Here is a 14,113-nt window from a genome sequence, read left to right as displayed (position 1 = left end):
AGTACACACTCACATATGACACACGTATGTATAGTACACACTCACATATACACACACATGTATGTATAGTACACACTCACATATACACACACATGTATGTATAGTACACACTCACATATACACACACATGTATGTATAGTACACACTCACATATACACACATGTATGTATAGTACACACTCACATATGAGAGGAGATCTATTACAGTCCCTCTGAGAGGAGATCTATTACAGTCCCTCTGAGAGGAGATCTATTACAGTCCCTCTGAGAGGAGATCTATTACAGTCCCTCTGAGAGGAGATCTATTACAGTCCCTCTGAGAGGAGATCTATCACAGTCCCTCTGAGAGGAGATCTATTACAGTCCCTCTGAGAGGAGATCTATCACAGTCCCTCTGAGAGGAGATCTATTACAGTCCCTCTGAGAGGAGATCTATTACTGTCCCTCTGAGAGGAGATCTATCACAGTCCCTCTGAGAGGAGATCTATTACAGTCCCTCTGAGAGGAGATCTATTACAGTCCCTCTGAGAGGAGATCTATTACAGTCCCTCTGACAGGAGATCTATCACAGTCCCTCTGAGAGGAGATCTATCACAGTCCCTCTGAGAGGAGATCTATTACAGTCCCTCTGAGAGGAGATCTATTACAGTCCCTCTGAGAGGAGATCTATTACAGTCCCTCTGAGAGGAGATCTATTACAGTCCCTCTGAGAGGAGATCTATTACAGTCCCTCTGAGAGGAGATCTATTACAGTCCCTCTGAGAGGAGATCTATTACTGTCCCTCTGAGAGGAGATCTATCACAGTCCCTCTGAGAGGAGATCTATCACAGTCCCTCTGAGAGGAGATCTATCACAGTCCCTCTGAGAGGAGATCTATCACTGTCCCTCTGAGAGGAGATCTATCACAGTCCCTCTGAGAGGAGATCTATTACAGTCCCTCTGAGAGGAGATCTATTACAGTCCCTCTGAGAGGAGATCTATTACAGTCCCTCTGAGAGGAGATGTATCACAGTCCCTCTGAGAGGAGATCTATCACAGTCCCTCTGAGAGGAGATCTATTACAGTCCCTCTGAGAGGAGATCTATTACAGTCCCTCTGAGAGGAGATCTATCACAGTCCCTCTGAGAGGAGATCTATTACAGTCCCTCTGAGAGGAGATCTATTACAGTCCCTCTGAGAGGAGATCTATTACAGTCCCTCTGAGAGGAGATCTATTACAGTCCCTCTGAGAGGAGATCTATTACAGTCCCTCTGAGAGGAGATCTATTACAGTCCCTCTGAGAGGAGATCTATCACAGTCCCTCTGAGAGGAGATCTATTACAGTCCCTCTGAGAGGAGATCTATTACAGTCCCTCTGAGAGGAGATCTATTACAGTCCCTCTGAGAGGAGATCTATTACAGTCCCTCTGAGAGGAGATGTATTACAGTCCCTCTGAGAGGAGATCTATTACAGTCCCTCTGAGAGGAGATCTATTACTGTCCCTCTGAGAGGAGATCTATTACAGTCCCTCTGAGAGGAGATCTATTACAGTCCCTCTGAGAGGAGATCTATTACAGTCCCTCTGAGAGGAGATCTATTACAGTCCCTCTGAGAGGAGATCTATTACAGTCCCTCTGAGAGGAGATCTATTACAGTCCCTCTGAGAGGAGATGTATTACAGTCCCTCTGAGAGGAGATGTATTACAGTCCCTCTGAGAGGAGATCTATTACAGTCCCTCTGAGAGGAGATCTATTACAGTCCCTCTGAGAGGAGATCTATTACAGTCCCTCTGAGAGGAGATCTATCACAGTCCCTCTGAGAGGAGATCCCAATCCTGTCACATTGTACTCGTATAACACACACAGGCTACAGGAGACTTTGCTGCTCATACTATTACTGATAAGGCTACAGGTATTGATGAATTGTGTTTATTGTCAAAGTTTCACTCCGTTCATAATAATCACTGATTAAAGCCTGTCTAAGCACTGTGATAAGCCCTTATTTCTACATAAATACATGTTTCACTAAAGCGAACAGGTGAGTTTAGCGCTATAAGAACAGCAAACATACAGTATGGCTTCAGCATCAAGTGGTGACATGTACAGTACATGTATGTACCTATAGAATCAGCATCGCATCTCTCATATTGTACAAAAAAGGCATCATACATCATATAGCTTTCATATAGGTGTCTCAGGTAAATATATTAAACATTTTCCAACATATTTAAAAGAGAAAAAAACCAGGATATTTGATGCTGTGTAGGTATGCCAAAAGTTCATTCAGAGCTATCATATCCCTATAGTGTATTCTCTTTGGATGAAAGCTTTCCTGCAGATAGCATGGACACTTTTTTCATTTATTATTATTTATTTATTCATAAAAAATGTTTTACCTTTATTTAACTAGGCAAGTCAGTTAAGAACAAATTCTTATATACATTGACGGCATACCCTGGCCAAACCCTAACCTGGACGACGCTGGGCCAATTGTGCGCCGCCCTGTGGGACTCCCAATCACGGCCGGATGTGATGCAGCCTGGATTCATTAAGGAACAGTACACAGTAAACATCAGCTGAGGATCATTTCAGACACAATGTTTCTTATCAAAATGAGTCACTTTCATTTTCATTCTATCTATTTCTTTTTACAAACATAGTGGTGTAACTACACCGTCTCTACATAGTTGGCTGGGTAGAGTCCCTCTCTCCCTCCATCCTTCATCCCTCTACACCAGCCCTGGTCATCCTCATCCTCAGTCTTCAGAAACTCCTCACCTGGAGGGGAGAGGATGGCCATTATATATCATTCAGTAACAGAGTACCATAGACTCTCTCTCTCTCTCTCTCTCTCTCTCTCTCTCTCTCTCTCTCTCTCCTCTCTCTCTCTCTCTCTCTCTCTTACACACAGACAAGTACAGCGTGAAGGCCTACCTGCTTTAAAGGAGAGCTCATCTGTCTCCTGTCCATCATAGTCATAGAGAGCCCTGACCTTAACTCCTCCGATCATTACACTGAGAGAGAGAGAGAGAGTGTGTAAATCAACCATACACTAACCCTAACTACAAGCAATTAACCCATCAGTCAGTATCTGAACTATATGATTCATCATAATGAGATGGGAAGTGAGTACTACGTCTCCTGTATCATACTAAGACTGTAACGTAAATTCCTCTAACTACTTCACATCACTGAGATAGAGTTGTACTGTAGGAGGAATCAATAAAGACAGACAGGTGGAGACATGTTTACCTCCTCTCTATGGTGCCTTGCTGTGACGCTACCTCTTTCTCTTTCTTCCCTTTTTTGCTTTTCTTTTCTGGCGTCCACTCCTGAAAGAGACGTTTCATTAGACCCCATTGTACAACAAGGCAGACCAGTCCAGTATATTAGCCTCCAGAGACTGTAATACTGGTCACATTGTTGTTATTCTCAGTATGTTGGACCATGTGCTACTGTTATACAGTCTGCTGCATTAGCTTGTAACACTGTTCACTACATTAGACTAACTCTGACAATAACACAGGGCCGAAGTCTACATCAATCCATATTACAGTACACTATATTAGGCCCCATTAACTTCCATTAGCCCGCTGTGTCTGTGTGTGCATGTGTGTGTGTTGCACCTGGAACTGAGGCCAGTCGGTGGGCATGCCCGGTCCGTGGGTGTTCTTCCACCAGCGCAGGTCGTCCTGCTCATTGATGGCCATCAGAGTGTTGTGGAGCTCATTATACACAGCCTTCACACTGGGAGAGAGGAGGAGAGAGGGGGAGGGAGAGAGGGGGGGAGGGAGAGAGGGGGAGGGAGGGAGAGAGGGGGAGGGAGGGAGAGAGAAGGGTAGTATGGGGAGGGAGGGAGGGAGAGAGGGGGAGGGAGGGAGGGAAGGAGAGGGGGAGGGAGGGAGAGAGGGGGAATGATAGAGAGGGGGGTTAAGAGAATGGGGCGTGACAGAAATGGAGAGTGAGAGATGAGATAAAGACATTTACACAACTACAACAAACACACCCACACACACCATAATAGTAACAGACTGGCTGCAGGTGTAGCCTACCTCTCGTTGTTGGTGACGTCCAGGTGTCTGTGGACGGACAGGAAGGCCTGTTTGAGGAAGCTGATCCTCTTCCTCTCCTCCTCCTGTGATTGGTCAAAAATACACTCCATCTCCTCCATGTAGCGAGGGGCATAGCGGGTCACCTCCTCCAGAACCTTCTCATAGCGGGCTCGCACCTGTGGGTGTCGCATTGGAGGGAGAGTTACACATTATTACAAACACAGACTCGCACATTCACTTCTCTCCTTCATTCTCTTACTGTCTATCACTTACTTTCTCCGTCTCCTGCTGAGCCATCTCTCTTTCCTCCTGAATCTTCCTCTGTTTCTCGATGGCCACGTCAGGGTTGCCCTTGGCGTGGACCTCCCGGTCCCTGGCAGTCTGCTCCTTACGCTGCACTTTATGGAATGCACTCCTGGCTTTGTCCAGCTGAGGAGGGGCATAAGGTAACGCTGACATATTAGTGACTGAATGAAGACTCCCATACAAACCCCTACTAGTCATTTACCTCCGCCCTACCCTATATAAAGGTATGATCTTTGAGTCTGGGAATTTCTCAGTAGGGATTGTCCATTCAAAGTGGTGATTCATAGTGTCTTAGAGAGACCTCTCTTTCATTTACAGTATTCTAACCTTCTTCAGCCGTTTGGCCCAGGGCTTCTGAGCACGTGCGAAGCCAGTCCCAAAGTCCTGGGACTCCTTGAAGCCTCCAAAGAGCTTCTTATGGAAGCTCTCTTTCTGCCAGGTCCTGACCCGGTCCCCGTCCTCCGAAACCAGGGAGCGACACACGGACGAGTGCAGGGCGGCGAGACGGTCGGCGGAGGAGAGGAAACACTGCCACGCCGTCAGGAGGGATCCATATAGCGGGCCTGTAGAGGGAGGAGAGCAGAGAGAGGGATGAAGAGAGAGAGAGAGAGAGAGAGAGAGAGAGTGGATGGGTATACAGTATCAACAGGAAACATAGTGAGCAAACAGTAAATCTCTTCAGCTGCAGTACTCACTGGAGTCCACCAGGGGCTTCCACTTGTTGCTCCACTCGCTGAGCTGCTGAGCGTACTGCCTTTCCACACGGGCTCTCTCCTGGAAGCACAGCACGATGTCATTACACGCCTGGAAGGCATCCTCCGTGCGCTTCACCGTGCGCTGGTAGTTCCCAGGCTAGGGAGAGGGAGGGGGGAGGGAGGGAGGGAGGGGGGGAGGGGGGGAGGGAGGGAACAAGGACGAGGAGGGGGAGGGAAAAGTTTGAGATTGGACGTACAGTAGTAATGTAGCAATGGATATTAACACGGATAGTCAAGTTCTTTTCAGTTAAATAACAATTTTACTGTTCCCTCTCAACACCATGACCTGTAACCTGTTCTCATCCTAACGTCAATCTGTTTTCCTTTAGACAAGTCATTTTAATGTTTTGAGGTTTCTGTAAAAGCCTAATGAAGGCACCATGGGGTGTGGCTGGTGAAAACAGGCCCATAGACAGGCCAGTAAAAGGACAGATGCCAACAGGCCCATAGACAGGCCAGTAAAAGGACAGATGAACAACAGGCCCATAGACAGGCCAGTAAAAGGACAGATGAACAACAGGCCCATAGACAGGCCAGTAAAAGGACAGATGAAAACAGGCCCATAGACAGGCCAGTAAAAGGACAGATAAAAACTGGCCCATAGACAGGCCAGTAAAAGGACAGATGAAAAAACAGGCCCATAGACAGGCCAGTAAAAGGACAGATGAAAAACAGGCCCATAGACAGGCCAGTAAAAGGACAGATGAAAAAACAGGCCCATAGACAGGCCAGTAAAAGGACAGATGCAAACAGGCCCATAGACAGGCCAGTAAAAGGACAGATGCAAAAAGGCCCATAGACAGGCCAGTAAAAGGACAGATGAAAACAGGCCCATAGACAGGCCAGTAAAAGGACAGATGAAAACAGGCCCATAGACAGGCCAGTAAAAGGACAGATGAAAAACAGGCCCATAGACAGGCCAGTAAAAGGACAGATGAAAACAGGCCCATAGACAGGCCAGTAAAAGGACAGATGAAAACAGGCCCATAGACAGGCCAGTAAAAGGACAGATGAAAAACAGGCCCATATACAGGCCAGTGAAAGGACAGATGCAAAACAGGCCCATAGACAGGCCAGTAAAAGGACAGATGGAAACAGGCCCATAGACAGGCCAGTAAAAGGACAGATGAAAACAGGCCCATAGACAGGCCAGTAAAAGGACAGATAAAAACAGGCCCATAGACAGGCCAGTAAAAGGACAGATGACAACAGGCCCATAGACAGGCCAGTAAAAGGACAGATGCAAACAGGCCCATAGACAGGCCAGTAAAAGGACAGATGAAAACAGGCCCATAGACAGGCCAGTAAAAGGACAGATAAAAACAGGCCCATAGACAGGCCAGTAAAAGGACAGATGAAAACAGGCCCATAGACAGGCCAGTAAAAGGACAGATAAAAACAGGCCCATAGACAGGCCAGTAAAAGGACAGATGAAAGCAGGCCCATAGACAGGCCAGTAAAAGGACAGATGAAAACAGGCCCATAGACAGGCCAGTAAAAGGACAGATGAAAAAAGGCCCATAGACAGGCCAGTAAAAGGACAGATGAAAACAGGCCCATAGACAGGCCAGTAAAAGGACAGATAAAAACAGGCCCATAGACAGGCCAGTAAAAGGACAGATGAAAAAACAGGCCCATAGACAGGCCAGTAAAAGGACAGATAAAAACAGGCCCATAGACAGGCCAGTAAAAGGACAGATGACAACAGGCCCATAGACAGGCCAGTAAAAGGACAGATGAAAACAGGCCCATAGACAGGCCAGTAAAAGGACAGATGAAAACAGGCCCATAGACAGGCCAGTAAAAGGACAGATGACAACAGGCCCATAGACAGGCCAGTAAAAGGACAGATGAAAAACAGGCCCATAGACAGGCCAGTAAAAGGACAGATGACAACAGGCCCATAGACAGGCCAGTAAAAGGACAGATAAAAACAGGCCCATAGACAGGCCAGTAAAAGGACAGATGAAATACAGGCCCATAGACAGGCCAGTAAAAGGACAGATGAAAAAGGGCCATAGACAGGCCAGTAAAAGGACAGATGAAAAAAGGCCCATAGACAGGCCAGTAAAAGGACAGATGAAAACAGGCCCATAGACAGGCCAGTAAAAGGACAGATTAAAAACAGGCCCATAGACAGGCCAGTAAAAGGACAGATGAAAACAGGCCCATAGACAGGCCAGTAAAAGGACAGATGAAAAACAGGCCCATAGACAGGCCAGTAAAAGGACAGATGAAACAGGCCCATAGACAGGCCAGTAAAAGGACAGATGGAAACAGGCCCATAGACAGGCCAGTAAAAGGACAGATGAAAAAACAGGCCCATAGACAGGCCAGTAAAAGGACAGATGAAAAACAGGCCCATAGACAGGCCAGTAAAAGGACAGATGAAAACAGGCCCATAGACAGGCCAGTAAAAGGACAGATGACAACAGGCCCATAGACAGGCCAGTAAAAGGACAGATGAAAACAGGCCCATAGACAGGCCAGTAAAAGGACAGATGAAAAACAGGCCCATAGACAGGCCAGTAAAAGGACAGATAAAAACAGGCCCATAGACAGGCCAGTAAAAGGACAGATGAAAACAGGCCCATAGACAGGCCAGTAAAAGGACAGATGAAAACAGGCCCATAGACAGGCCAGTAAAAGGACAGATAAAAAGGGAGTGATGGAGTAACAGTGGATAATTCACTGAGGGTAATGACATTACCAGAGTTGTGTTTGTGGATGTGGAGTTTGGAAAACGCTCCATTATTTTCCTGGCTCTATTTTCACCCCTCTGCTTCAGTTTGATCACTTTTATTCATTTTCTTTCTCTCTCTCTCTCGCGCTCTCTCGCTCTCTCTCTCGCTCTTTCACTCTCTTTCTCTCATACATACACACACCTTGGCACGTTTCCAAACAATATCTATGTAATTGTCTCTCCTTTAGGTCATCCTCTTCCCGTTCCCTCCCTCTCTCTTTGTGTATGTTGTGGTTTCTACTGACTCTGAGAATTAAGTGAAAACAGCTGAGGAATCTTGCCCAAAGCCAACAGCACTGCTCTAGAACTAGCCGCAGCCAACCAATCACAAAGGCCGAGACAGCCACTACAGTATATCACAGAAAACAAGTCATCAGAGATCAGACATGGTTCTCTGTAACAAATCACATTTCATGTACATACCAACACAGTAGAGCAATCAAATGGCTGCATAGTTGTGTACATAACAGGCAGAATTAGAACAATGTGAAATGCTGGGGAAACAACAAAGTTAACCTATAAACTCAAATCAATCAGACAGTACAGTGGACTGTCACTCCAGTGATGGCTATTCTACACACTCTACAGAACTTAACTAGTAACAACTATGACAACACAACCATTATACTCCATAATAAGAGCCAGAGCACATATTCAACCCAACACTTCACAATGACAGGCAGCAGCCAGAAGAGGAGGGCCAGAGAACAGCACTAAGAGGAACTGGGCTGGAAACACATCCAACACAACAGGAGGGAGCCCAAATTACAGAGAGAGAGGGGAGATGAAAGTGGGGCAATGACCAGGAGGCCAGCAAACAGGAAGAGAAGAAGCAGACACTGATCAGTCGGATGGAGCTGCAACTAGCCAATTGGTGGAGCATAGAAGCCAAACCAACCTATCCTATAGCCATAGCACATTTATCAGCCTATCATGATATGAGCATTATGGAGGATGGTTAAAAACAAATATATGTTTCATTTGAGAAACATATTAGTTATCTGCTCCCTCTATGGACCCCAATAGACATTTATATTCATCAGTATTTATCAGTATTATTATTTTTTATTTTTTCATTCACACCTGCACTGTTGGAGCTCGGAGCTTAAGTACTTCACTGTACACTGCAACTAAATACAAATCTTAAGCATCCAACAACCCATATGTAAAATGCATGGACGCATGACTGTAAGTTGGTTTGGATAAAATCGTCTGCTAAATGGCATATATGATGTATTATTAAGTTGTCATAATCCATTTCAGAGTTGTTTATTAACAGGTAATAACGTTGTAAGGATTAGGATACGTCTGTAAAGAGGTGGGTGAATGATGGGATGATGTCCCAGCTAAAAGGGAAGCAGAACTTCATTTATCTGAAGCTAAACAACATATAGCCAGCCTAGTGTGATAGAGAGGCCTTGTACACACTGACCTATGAGCAGCAATACTGTTTTGTCTGTCACGGGAATCTCTTGTACAAGGTTATCAAGACATCCTGAGGCTAAGTGCTGCTGTGTTTTCCGGTCTGTTTCTTCCCCCTCTCCACTTCTTTCTCCATCTCTCTCACTCCATCTCTCTGTGCACACACACACACACACACACTCACCATCCAGAAGCTCTGTTTGGTGGCATCTTCAGAGGCAACCTCAGGAGGGAGAGTCGACATCCTGTCCACTGAAACAGGAAAATATATAGTGAAATCATTTATGTCCTTCAACATTCTGTGCACCTCTCAACATACATTTACACCACCCAGGTGGTCAGTTGAATACAATGATGGAAATCCATGAAGACCAGTTTGGTTTAGAAAGTCGGAGATAATTATTTTCCTACACAGTAAAGTTTATTCAAGAGATTGTTACATGTATAAATAAAACTGGACAGATAAGAAGATACACTGTAAAGGCCTTGCTGTGAATTTGACAGTAACTTACAGGCAGCTCAGTCATAAGTAAAATTCTGTGTTTCATATTGTAGTATATTGTAGTATACTGTAGTATACCTACTGTAATATAAATACGGTATCAAAGCCAGTACACTTCAACTGTGAATGAATGAAATTCACTGAGGGGTGGGGTTTATATTTCACAGTATTGTTCTGTAATTACAAGGGATTGGTGCAAGCAGGTTGGCTGCTGCAGTATGCAAAGTGTTTACACATATTTCTGGTGTTTTATATCACGTGCACTTCCGGAGGCCTTAACAAAGGCTTCCAAACTGGCTGAAACCACAGAGCAAAACAGACCAAGGACATGGCAAAATGCTCAACAAATTTAAGGTTTAACCTTTTACTGCAGTGGGCTAAATCAGGGTCACACATGGTAGTCTTAAACAAATCTACTTTGAAACAAAAGTATAACCTCACTCACATGGTTATGGGCTTAAAAACAAGAAGAAACCTGTGCCATGTCAGATATAGAGTTGAAATGTTTAAAACGTAAATCACAGAAGACTGAAATATAACAAAACTGTTTGACATAGAAACACTGTATTTTCGTTGCTTAAAAATAAAATGATCTTGATAAATTAGCATATTATGAAACATATTGATAACATTCCACCCATAAAGCCAGAGAGAGCACTTTGGTCATTGACTGCAGGAAAGGGCTACAACTTGCTGCCATTCCAATCTGTCCCCTATACATTTTAAATTGATGAGGCATTGTAACCACATAGGAGTTAAATTGGTCCAGCATTCTCACTCACGGGTGCAACAAATATAGCATCTTACAAGGCACGCCTCACAATATGGTAATGAGCCCGAAACAACAATACCGTGCACCCACTAGTGGTCAAAAGGTTTTTGGTGCTCCAAAGATACGGTATGGTACTGTATTCTGTGGTTTGGAATTACAATACCATTAGAAATACAGCAATTATTTCTCTGCCCACAAATTTGTTGTTGTTGATAATACCCCAAATTACCGCATAAATTACAGTTTTCCGTTACAGTGTAGAATTGGACAAATGTGTTGCATAAGCAAAGTATAATTTCTACAGTGTACAGGGTAGACTGATAACTAGCAGTAGGTGAGAGGGAGTTATTCTGGCGTGGTACAGTATCAGTATAATACAGTAAAACAGATACTCAGAGGCCTGGGTCTACCAGCAAGGATGGAATGCCCTCTCCCACAATTCCCAGCTTTGAAACTTGAGCCATCCCAAAATAAACAGGGGGTAAAGGTCACCCCACTGTCCCTGTCTCCCTACTCTCTCCCTCTCTGTGTCTCTGCTGATGGGCTTGTCTTCCCCTCTCGCCCTAGAGAAAACATTAAAACATGGACACACACACAAACTCACATGCTCCTAAATCTACAGACACGCACTCAGACAGACAGTGCCGGTTCCAGCGACATAAGAGGTTTCTTAGGGCCCTCGGCCGCTAGCGGGCACGACCCCAAAAAATTGAATTGTCTAAACCTACTATAGAGAGTAAGAATACACCAGGTACAATTTCTAAATGTGGTTGTACATCAGCAGTTTTTCTGCTGCAGAGGAGGCTTGTGGGAGGAGCTATAGGAGGACGTCCTCCTACAATGAGCCCGTCCTCCTACAGCTCCTCCCACCAGCCTCCACTGTTCTCTTGTTATGTCAGTCACTGACAGTCACTCCATTAGCCATGTCAGCTAACAATTTGTTTAATAGGTAGTTAGTCTAGCCAGCTATCTAAACACGTAGGGCACGTGTCCAGGGGCCCTGAACTCCAGGGGGGCCCCATTGATTTTGTTAGTCATTCCCATTAAGATATCATATTAACATGGCATACGTCTTTACAAAATGTGTAGAATTGCAGGAAATTTGCTTTAAAACTGCAAAACAAATCCCCAAAAGGCTAGAGGCGGCCCTGCAGACAGACTCACATGCTCAGTGACACAAATATAAACTAGAGAGACAAACCCACATGATCCCAAACAGCTTACAATAAAACCTCTCTCAAGGCATTTTACAGGGAATGTAACGAATCCCACTCTGTCACAAGACTAATCTTTCTCTGCCTGTTTTCCAGATATCTCTATCTCTCCCACCCTCAGTCAGACCCACTATCAGATCCAGTGATTCTTCTGGATCTGCCTCTATTCATGGGTTATCACATGATTCTCCATCTCCACTGAGGGTCTGTGATGAAAGTGTGGATCCTTTCTGTCTCTCTCGCTCGCTCTGTCTGTCTGTCTGTCTGTCTGTCTGTCTGTCTGTCTGTCTGTCTGTCTGTCTGTCTGTCTGTCTGTCTGTCTGTCTGTCTGTCTGTCTGTCTGTCTGTCTGTCTGTCTGTCTGTCTGCAGGAAGATGACACAACTCACAAAGTATTTTGTTCCCTCTCACTATACAGGAGGCCAGATATATAATGAATAATTTCCTTCTTAATCTTTGACCCCTTTTCCTGTTCCCTCACTGGATCCTCTCCCTCTGGGCAGGGCTAAAGCATGCTGGGAATATTTTAAAATGTAACCTTTATTTTATTCAACCTTTATTTTAGCACGAGGAAGACCACGAGGAAGAACACGATGAAGAACTATCAATGGTTGTTTCTCTGTTGATAATCTCTAAGAATGAGAGGTATCCCTTCATTCCTTTGAGATGGACGGCTAAATCCATATATCCTCTGTGACTGCTAAACCAATTATTAGTTTTTCTAGTGAAGGACACCGATCAGTACAGATAGTGATAAGAGCATACCAAATCAAGGTATTATTTAAATAATATCTCACTTACTATCTACTGGCATAGATTTGAATTGATCACAGACCATGCAAAAAATCTGAAATGCCTGTGTGCTGTCCAAGTCAAACTATTAGAAATCTCTGGAGGAGTCCAACACTTTTGCAATAGCCTACCCCAAGAGAAAGCAGAAAGGGTAAATCTTCTGAAACTTATTGAAATGCTGAAGCCTGGCACATACTCCCACTGCCAACTCTCTCACCCCCTGTCTACCCTCTCTTCCCCCACCACAGTACCCATCACCCCCTCTGGCATACACTCTCTCTCCTCCCCCTGTCCCCCGTTTTGGCTGTCACACATAACTCAGTACATACACCCACGCCTAGAGGAAATATATAGCAACATATGAATTCATACTACAAAAATAGACTTGTACAGCAAACTATCCGTGTATCAGGTCTTAATGAAGTTTGAATTCAGCCAGAGAAATCTGAGGTTAGAGTGAAATACATGGAAAAGTGTCTTACCTCTCACTCGTTCACTGCTGCTGGTGGCCTCACTGTTTTAACTTGCTCTTCTTTTCTGGGTTAAGTTTCTCTCCACCCTCCTCTCTCCCTCCCCTTCTGTCTCTCCCCTTAGCCTGCTCAGTTTTTCCCGTAGTTCTCTCCTCTCTCTTCCACTCCTTTTACCGTGCTTTTGCTCCCTCTTCTTCCCTTTCTTTGGCACACTGTCAGTGTCGGATGAGTTGGCTGTCTTTTTCCCCTCTCTCCTCCCTCACCCGCTTTCTCCGTTCCCTCTCTCTCTTCAAAACAGCTGCAGAAAACTAATTCTCTGTCTCTCTGTACCACACCACTGGACAGCACCCCTCCCACTTCTGCTCTCTTTCCCTCTTTCTCTTTCTCTTTCTCCCTCTCTCTCTCTCACTCCTACCCTTGCTCTACCTCTCTCCATGGAGTGTTAATAAAGTGTGCAGTGTTTTTGGTGTGTATGTGGTCTGGGGTAGCAACCTTTGACTAGGACTGTTACAGAGCACTGTATATGTGTGCTATATAGAGCCTAAGGTTTTGTCATATAACTGTATGTTGTTAAATACCACTACACAAGCCACAGAAACACATATTATATAGTCAAAGATAAGAAGAACAAAATTCCACCCCCTACACGTCCCCCTTGCCTCTCCTCTATACATTCCCCAAGGGTGTTTGGGGGTCTGCCACAGCTGGTGAGGACATCCAGTGTGTGAGTGTGTGTCTGAGTGTGTGTGTGTGAGAGAGAGAGAGAGAGAGAGAGAGAGAGAGAGAGAGAGAGAGAGAGAGAGCGAGAGAGAGAGAGCGAAAGAGAAAGAGAGAAAGAGAAAGAGAGAGAGAGAGAGAGAGAGAAAAAACAAATAAAAGTGATAAAACTGAGAGAGAGAGAATGTGTGTTTTACTTTAAAGCTGTGGATCTCTGGAGATGAATAGGGGGCCATATTACCAACAGCAGTCACTCACATACCTTATGATCTCATGCCTAATGCTATGCTACACTTCTCTGCTCTGCCTTGCCAGGACTTGTCGTTTCAGAAATTAGACAGTTGAGCTGCTGACACAGTGACTCTGCAATGCAGGCGTGGCATTCAAG

General features: G+C 45.0%; 1 protein-coding gene across 2 annotated transcripts; it reads right to left on the bottom strand.

Annotated features, from left to right (window-relative positions):
- Nucleotides 1–1,894: 1,894 nt before the first annotated feature.
- Nucleotides 1,895–13,384, bottom strand: LOC106595301 (protein kinase C and casein kinase substrate in neurons protein 3). Of its 2 annotated transcripts, XM_045720210.2 has the most exons (10): nucleotides 13,021–13,384; nucleotides 9,444–9,511; nucleotides 5,035–5,191; nucleotides 4,667–4,902; nucleotides 4,307–4,462; nucleotides 4,034–4,209; nucleotides 3,608–3,728; nucleotides 3,234–3,313; nucleotides 2,916–2,995; nucleotides 1,895–2,759 (listed from the first exon to the last, which is right to left on the bottom strand). In XM_045720210.2, exons 2-10 carry the CDS (start codon nucleotides 9,501–9,503, stop codon nucleotides 2,650–2,652), a joined length of 1,176 nt encoding a protein of 391 aa, XP_045576166.1. In that variant the 5' UTR covers nucleotides 9,504–9,511; nucleotides 13,021–13,384; the 3' UTR covers nucleotides 1,895–2,649. The 2 variants fall into 2 exon arrangements, with proteins under 2 accessions (XP_045576166.1, XP_045576167.1); XM_045720211.2 differs by lacking the exon at nucleotides 2,916–2,995.
- Nucleotides 13,385–14,113: the final 729 nt, after the last annotated feature.

Source organism: Salmo salar, chromosome 06, assembly GCF_965601325.2.
Source record: "Salmo salar chromosome 06, fSalSal1, whole genome shotgun sequence".
NCBI classification, from domain to species: domain Eukaryota; kingdom Metazoa; phylum Chordata; class Actinopteri; order Salmoniformes; family Salmonidae; genus Salmo; species Salmo salar.
The sequence above is the reverse complement of the archived record's forward strand: the minus strand, read 5'-3'. Positions and strand labels throughout refer to the sequence as shown.